The sequence below is a fragment of the Meles meles genome, chromosome 2 (assembly GCF_922984935.1).
Source record: "Meles meles chromosome 2, mMelMel3.1 paternal haplotype, whole genome shotgun sequence".
Lineage (NCBI taxonomy): Eukaryota > Metazoa > Chordata > Mammalia > Carnivora > Mustelidae > Meles > Meles meles.
Genome location: NC_060067.1, coordinates 57,271,081 through 57,279,031, shown reverse-complemented (window position 1 = coordinate 57,279,031; position 7,951 = coordinate 57,271,081). Strand labels below are relative to the sequence as shown.

At 46.0% G+C, this 7,951-nt stretch overlaps 1 protein-coding gene across 10 annotated transcripts in view; it reads right to left on the bottom strand.

The window, feature by feature from the left end:
* Positions 1-313: 313 nt before the first annotated feature.
* The window catches only part of LDB2 (LIM domain binding 2), a 375,542-nt gene continuing 367,904 nt past the window's right edge, over positions 314-7,951 (bottom strand). The window contains exons 7-9 of one of the 10 annotated variants that reach the window (XM_045998063.1): positions 7,274-7,425; positions 4,585-4,727; positions 1,574-1,705 (exon numbers count right to left, since the gene is read on the bottom strand). In XM_045998063.1, coding sequence (XP_045854019.1) covers positions 4,623-4,727; positions 7,274-7,425 — 257 coding nt within the window. In that variant the 3' untranslated portion in view covers positions 1,574-1,705; positions 4,585-4,622. The other 9 variants (XM_045998065.1, XM_045998062.1, XM_045998064.1 and 6 more) reach the window with 9 other exon arrangements.

The following is a 7,951-nucleotide window of genomic DNA, read 5'->3' as shown; positions in this document are numbered from 1 at the left end:
AAAGATGAGTGAAAATAATCTCCGTGAACCTTAAGTAGGGTTGGTGCAGCATAAACTCTCAGTGAGTGGAAACTACTGCTCTTACAATTGCCAAGCTCCAGAAACACAAGCTAGATCTTCCTTGTTCAGACACTCCCACAACTGCCCCAGTGAACTGCAGTGAGCAGGGAAAGGAATCAGACTTGACGAAGGGTAGCATGGCTTTCACAAGTCCACTCCACATGCGGGCTGGGTGTCAACTCCAAGCTCCAGAGTTCTCATAATTGTTGGCAGATTTCACCGCCGTGCTCACAAACAGCCAGACCCACTTGCGTTGGTTGTTAACACAGTTTATTATTGGCACACTTATCAGTAAAGCATACATAAAATACAGCTGTTTTGTAACACACGGAGCCACTGTGTCTTTACATGTGTGGAAGAACATATTAATATGCAAATGGAAAAATTAGTTCTCTTATAAAGTTTCACATAAATACACTGGAATTGCCCCAAAAGAAAAATCCCCATAAAAGAACCAAGGGAGGGCTTTACAAAATATTATACAAGAAATATACTATGAAAAGAATCAACAGTCAACTCAGATACAATAAAAAAACACAAAAGTTTCAGATTCATTAAATTGCCCACAAAATTAATGGATTACATGGCTTGAAAAGATGTGGATCAACAGCAATTTTACAAATGCATCAATTCTCAATGGGCCAGGTAGGTGTCTTTCTTTACATAAAAATCCATCTCTGTGTCTTCGATGACAAAAAGACATTTCTTGTTTCAGTACTTGGACTCGATTGAACGAACTCGGGTTGGAGAACCGATTGACATTAGCTCAGCATAAATTACCCTGCTAGGCCCTCTTAGCTGTTACCCAATGAAAGAAAAGGTAAAGAAAATCATACAAATAATAAGGATACACTTAAATTACTGTCCAAAAGCTGATTTTTTTTCTTTTCTTTTTTTACTGAAACAAGAAACTCTCAGATGCAAGTCAAAAAGCAGAAAATATTTTACAATATTAAAAAGTCATCTGTAGTTAGGGTCGGCATATAATGAGACCCTGAGCACTGAGGACGTATTGACAATATGGCCTTCGTTGGGTTGGGGCAGGGAGGGGGGGGGGCAATAATTAACAAACATGTGGTTTAACACCGAGCCAGGAGAAGCGGGAGCGTTCACTCTGGTTTTCATTACTATCAGTGCCAATATCTGTCACCTGCGAAGGCCTCCAGGGAAGGGTCATGGAAGTTTATTGGAATAATCCTCTCAATTCAAAAGGAAAAAAGAAACTCAAACTCAGATCACAGATCATTGTGGTTTAGAAATAGCATTTGCGTGGAAAAGTTTTTTTTTTTAAATTTAAAATTTTTTTTTTTTTTTTTTTTTTTAATTTCTCCTCCTTCCTCTCCTGTAAGCAAGGATCTGCAAGCGTGGGTATACCCCATGGCCTACTGACAGTGGGTGCAGGTGCGGGTCAGTCTCACTGGGGAGCCTGGGGCGGGGCGTTTTCTGATTTGGTCTCTTGAGCGGCGGGGGGTTTACTGCTCCACGGGCTGCTGTTCCCCAGGGCGGGGGGGCTGTTGAAGTCTTCCTCGTCGTCCACGCCGTTGGCCGCGTCATATTGCGTGTTTTCTAATCTAGTGATTAGCCTTTCGTCCTCGTCCCCAAACTCACCTCCCATCAGAGTTGGCTCTCCTACCACCATCACATCCTGTGAACAGCAGCTGACATTATTACAGGGAAACCTTGGGACAGAGAAGCTCAGCTTAAAATACTAGCGGGAGGAGCTGGGGGATCTAGGACAGACACACTCGTGTACTGTGCCCCGGGGTCAAGTCTCAAAGTCGGGGGCCGAGACGCATATTTGATTTCTACAGGAAATAAACATTGCCTCCTGACGTGGAACAACCACGCGAGTTTATGTCCTTAGTGCGCAGCCTGACACCGGAGAACGAGCAATGCTAGCAATCTGCAGAAATAAAAAAATGGATTTTTCAAAATTAAAAAAATCCACGCTTTTAACTTGCTGACATTGGGGACTTTAGAGAGGGCTGTGGAACCTTCTGCTGGGTGCTTTCCAATACCTCCAAAAATCCGCCACTTTTTATTTAGGGCCTCTGAATGCCTTTGGAAACTAGCAGCCAACGTGGGGAGGATACGGTTCTATGGTATTCACGCAACTCATTCCAAATGGCATTCTCTCTGTCTCAAGGACGGTATACATTTTAATTGAAGACAGAATCTCTCTTTTTTTCTATTTAGCTAGGCCCTTTCATGCAGCCAATATCCTTGACATTCTGCTACTTAATTATGGTAATTAATTTAGGTAAAGTTTTCGATAAAAACAATGTTCACACTGATTTGACAATTTGCATAGCTAATTAAGTCATTAGCAAAAACCTGCTGATTGCCAACAAGCCCTGAATTTACCATCTGTTATTTCATGGTGCCTGTCACCTATCCCCACACAGGCAACCCTGCCACCAATCTGGGCAGTAAAGAGAACCAGTCTGTCCAGCTGGTGCCATAAAAGGAAGATGAAGAGCACTAATTATAATTACATTGATGAAGTTGGTAGTCATCAGAAATGGAAGCGTGCAAGAAGAATCCATCTAATCACTCCTTTAAGTACAAATTGTCCTTCCATGCAAACAAGGAAGCCACCACTGTAGCCTGGAGCATCATGGAGGCCACTGCTGGAGAGGCACAGGGCTGGGGACAAGGATGCATACACAGGGCACAGCTCCGGCCTCTTTGTTCAAAGGGGGCTCTATGGGGTTGATGGGTGACCTGGGCATGGGACAGGACACATGTCAGGTGATACTGCTAGGCAGGCTGTGAGCACTAGTCTACTCAAAAGTGCAGTGACTCCCAGGGAGTGCCCAGTGTAGTCATCTGCCTCGGCCAGAAAAAGCAAGGCTGAACCAGATGCTTTTGGACATGGAAGGGTGTGTTTCCTGACAGGGAGGCTAATTGGATGAAATGCCTTGGCACCTGGGCAAAACCCGTCTTCACTGGGAGCAAGAGAAGCTTTTCTGGGACAGTGTGGTAGAATACTGCCTTTGGTCAGGAGAAGGTCCAGTGGGCCCTCCAGTTTCCTTCTAGAATTCTGAAGGTGCCAACTGAAAGGAACACTTAATGGCTGCCTGATCGATTTCAGAATGGAAAATCTTGTTAGAGTGATCGGTTGACTCCCCGAGAATTATGGGGCAGATCATCAATGGATTTCCAAACTGTGTTTTCTGACTAGTCACTCCTGTGATTTGATAAACATGATTTTAAAGAGTTATGTCCCAGGTGAAGTAAATGCCTCAAATACGAATTGGGTAAACTCAGCAATATAGGTGCTGGCGGGGAAATCAGCAGTGTGCGTCAAAAAACATATTGATTATGCAGCGAAGAGCCAGACGTGACACCGACATGGACTCGAGATGAGAACAAGATAGACAGAGACTGACAGGCAAGAATACGGACAGGACTGCAGATGGAATGGGCTCCCCAGAGAGGAGGGGACGTTATCGGGTTAGCCGCACCACCCACTAGGGGTGTTTTGGACAAAAAAGTGTTGCTTGGTTACAGGCAATCAAGAGACAGTGCTTATGATCAGGAATAAAGGTGGGGGAAAGAACAGGGCAAGACTGAGGAGAGGATGATGTGGATTAATCTCGTTTCATGATTACGTGCAACAAGCACACTTTGGAAGGGTTGGAAAACACATGCGTGAGGTGTCACAGGACAGGAGAAGGGCATGGGGACCAACCATGTGGGTCTGCATTAGTATCGTGAGTCCAAGGTCATCAAGAGAGGCTGGGACAGTGTGGGGAGGTAAGCATAATTTGGAAACAGAGGAGAAAAATCAGAAGGCAGCTTAAGCGTGACATTAGGCAAAGGTCCTCCACGCTCCAGGTGCCTTTATCACATCAGAAAAATAATGGTCATTCATGAAAAATAGTGATTTGAATCACTCCAAATGGGTCTGATATCGGCTCATAGTGGTTGGAACAGCATAAATCCTTGTCAGCATCCTGAATTTCAGAGAGATGCTACATTTGCCTTCCCGATTGTAAAAGAAAATCCTCAGCCAGATACATGATCCTATGTGTACACGTGTGAGTGATTGATAGATGACAAGCTATGAAAGAGATGTGTGCTAAGAGCTTCTTAGGCACATAGATTCTTGAGGCCGCTTATACAAGTACGTACAGGGCTCTGCCTGGCTCTAGGGATCCTGCAGACGAGAGGAGTGGTTCTCTGCTCAGGTGATCTCGATTTATTAGCCTCACACAAAATGAATGGAGACATAGTGCACGTTCTGGGCTGCCTCTCACTAGTGGATGTTGGCTCCATCTTTCCCACCCCCACATCTTTAAAAATCCCCCCAACATTCAACATCGGTAGTGAGAGGTGCATTTCCATTGTCTGCTATCTCGTGTGTCCCACAGGAGGCAGGGCTGGTGTGCCTGAGAGTAACCCAGATGCCCTCGGCTCCCCATGAGGCAGACCTCTGCTCCTCGCTGGAGGCCTGGAGGTGCCACCAGCTCTTGCCCATGTCACATCTTCTCACTAATCCCCCGTGCAAGGACCACCAACCTCTGAGGAGGACTGGAAGTGACTCCTTTCAGGGCCCCTCAATGCTTCTCCTTAAATTGGCCAGAAGGGGTCACTGCTGTTGAATGACACAGGTCTCCATCCCTCCCAGGGTTGAGGCTGCAGTTCGGGATCGCTCCTAGCCCCTGCTCATGGAGTGAGAAGCAGAATCCAAGGATTAAACCCTAGTCCTCACCAGACACACATTTTGCTGCCGTGGCAGCTAGGCAGACCACAGCTGTGGTCACAGTGGCACATAAAATCTGGTCATGCCTGTGAACGAGACAGCCAGGGCTGCAGATTACGTTCCATTTTAACAGTAAAATCGTGTTGGTAGTTCAGTACACAGGGTTAAGAGATGTGGTCACTACAAGCCAGACGATGCTTATCATTTAATGTCCATTAAACTGGAGTGCACACAGAAATGTGTACATTTTTCCTGTTGTCTTTCCCTGCCCCTCCTGGCCCTCTGTAAGTTTTACTCAATTAAAACCTCTTTTAATTGCATGGGTGTGGGGATGGTGCTGAAATTCTGCTCTCACTTTCTAATGGTGCCTTGTTCTCACCGAGTCCAAAGGGTCTCAGTTCACTAAGAACCCTCTCAACACAGGTATCCTCCACGAAAATGCAGTTGGTGGATTGGAGGAAAGGAGCATCAGGGAGTAGAACAAACTACGTGCCCTTTAAAATAAAACTGAAATGTTTCCAACGAGGCCAGGTATGTCAAAATGCATGACACTTATGCCACTCTTCTACACCTAAGACGGACATCACTAACGGACAGCCTGCCAAACCCAGTCTGGGCCTTAGAATGCTACTCAGTACCGGACCCTGTTAGCTGACACCAGGAGACTGAGTGGGCAGGAGATGGAAAAAGTCTTGGCCATCCCTCAAGTAGACACGGAGCTCTTCAATGACAGGGCCTGGGGTTTTGTTGTTGTTGTTTGTTTGTTTACTCTTGCTATAGTGAGGAGCACATAGTAAGAGCTCAGGAAACATTTGTTAAACTGAGCTGAATTCTTGCAGCCATTGTGCCTTTAAGTAGCAATGTCACTGTTCCAGAATCCTCTGGAATGCACTCTCATTTGCTAGGGGGAAACTAACAAATGTTAGTTTTTAAAACTCTAGGAGTAGAGTTTTTGGGCTACTTTTGAGCACTTCTGGATTGATTTATTTATACCAGGCCATTTTCTCTATACATTTTCCAATTTAACCAAGAGTGGGCCTAACTTATTGGTACCTTAATAAAAAGACTCTGTTTTACTTCTTTGATTTTTTTTTCTGACTCTTTAGCCCACTTCAGAAAACAGAGGTAAGTCTGGCATTATTTAAAGACTATAATTCCTAGCAGTCGTAAAATTAAAATGGTACCTTCCCCACAGGCTGGCCACTCTCTCCATGACCCTTTCTTTCTAGTGCAGTGAGGACGAAATCCATACCCTCTGTCTATGGAAGACAGGAGAAGAGTCCCCATGGCCCCAGGGATTCTCAGGTTCTGATGGCATTGGTTTTAGCCAAAGAAAACGGACTGATGTAAAGTGGGTGAAAGTGGGTCGGGAACAGATTTGAAAGACACATTTAGAAGTAAGCGGAGAATCCCCATGAAAGAAGGGTCCACTCTCACATGGGGAGAGATGTGAGGATGACAGATCAAGGTGGGGGGGGGGGCGGTGAGAAAGAGGCAAAAGGTCAAATTGCATGGCTTGAGGGAAGTAACAAGAAATAGAGCACATTTCCCAAGACATGGTATCTAGAGGATATCCATGGAGCACCACGAAAGTGTTGGGGCTCAAAGGACAGTCAGACGCCTGGTGACAGGGTGGTGTGGCTAGGGAATCAGAGAAGGAGCACCCACAAGTAATCGTGGAGGGGACAAGGGACAAGAAATGCTTAGAGGAGCGTGAGAATTTAAAGCAATAAATGATCTGACACTAGGCTGAGGGATTTGGAGTCAGGAAGGAATTGGGCAGACAGGACAGGACTTGAAAATAAAAGTAATAGGAGATGAAGAAAGATGAAGAAAGGGCCCACATGGTATACACTCTTTGGGGACACCCGTCAGCTGTCAGCCTTGGAGTTCAAAGAAGCCTCCTTCTCAGTGGCCCATTTCCTTTGTCAAGACCCAGAAATGAAAGACAGGGTCAAGAGGTCAAGAGAGCTGAGACCAAACCAGGGGCCGACCCTCCCCCTGAGCTCATGAAATGGGTAAAGTGGAATCCACTGAGCTGCATTTTGAGTGGCCGGGAGTTAATTACCTGAGTCTTAAAATACGAAGGGACACCCATGTCGGGAAGGCCCAATCCAATTACAATATGGAGCCTGAACGCCGGGAGCTAGTTTCCAGTGGAGCACCGGGTCTCTGGTGATGGCGCCGAGAGCCCCTTCTATGCCACCAGGCATTGCTGCTAAGTGATATTTTAATTAAATCTTAAGTGACATATCTCCTGTCTGTGACTCTGACGGCTTTTTAATTCAGGTCCCTGCGTAGCCCAGACTCTTAATATTCCTTTCTAATTCCCAGGTTGCGAAGGAAGGTTTCCATGGCAGAGCTCCTCCCTCCCCTCCTTGCCCTCCCCTGCCCCCAACCTGCCCAGAACGCTGTTGGCAGCTCAAGAAGGCTTTCACATGGGCCCCTGCAGGTGGAAGAAAGGCAAAGGCAGGATTTCAGGCCTAAAAGGAAAGTGAGACTTACAGGTACCTGACTGGACAGACTCAGGTTGGCGGCCGGTGTCTTCTTCTTGCTGCCGGTACTGTTGGCGTTGTTGCCGGCACTGCTGTTGGAAGTGCTGCTGGTGGAGTTTTTCCTTTTTCTCCGTTTGGTTGTCGGCTGCCTTGTGGGTTCTGCTGCACAATGGAAAATGGGCGGAGGATCAGTTCCAGGGCAATGGTCAGAATACTGTCCCTCCAAGGAGGCTGTGCTTGCGACTTGAAAAGAGTAGACTCTAAATTGTTTCCATTTCTTTTAACTTTACACAGAATAATGGAAGGAAGCGTTGCTTTATTTTTAGCACAACATGCGTGCAACCCTCTTCTTTGGTATCAGATGGAATGATTTGTGTTTTATGGTGTTTTGCGAATGTTATATGGGTGTCCGGAATCTATTTTATATTTTAAGGGCCAGCCGCAAATATCACTTTTATAGTTGAGTTAAAAGTCTTGTTACCATTTCAAAATTGGGGAAAACATTTTTCTCTGGACTGTCATTTCTTTAGAGCAAAAGGAGGGCCCTGGTCTCCCTTGGTGGGGGGGAGGGGGCCTCTGAGGTGTGAGAGAAAAGATGAAACCAAAATAAGGTGGTGAACCTGGGTAGTAGCTTTGTCTCTGGGTAAGTGCCCAGTGCCATCACACCTGGAGATGCTCAAGTACAAAG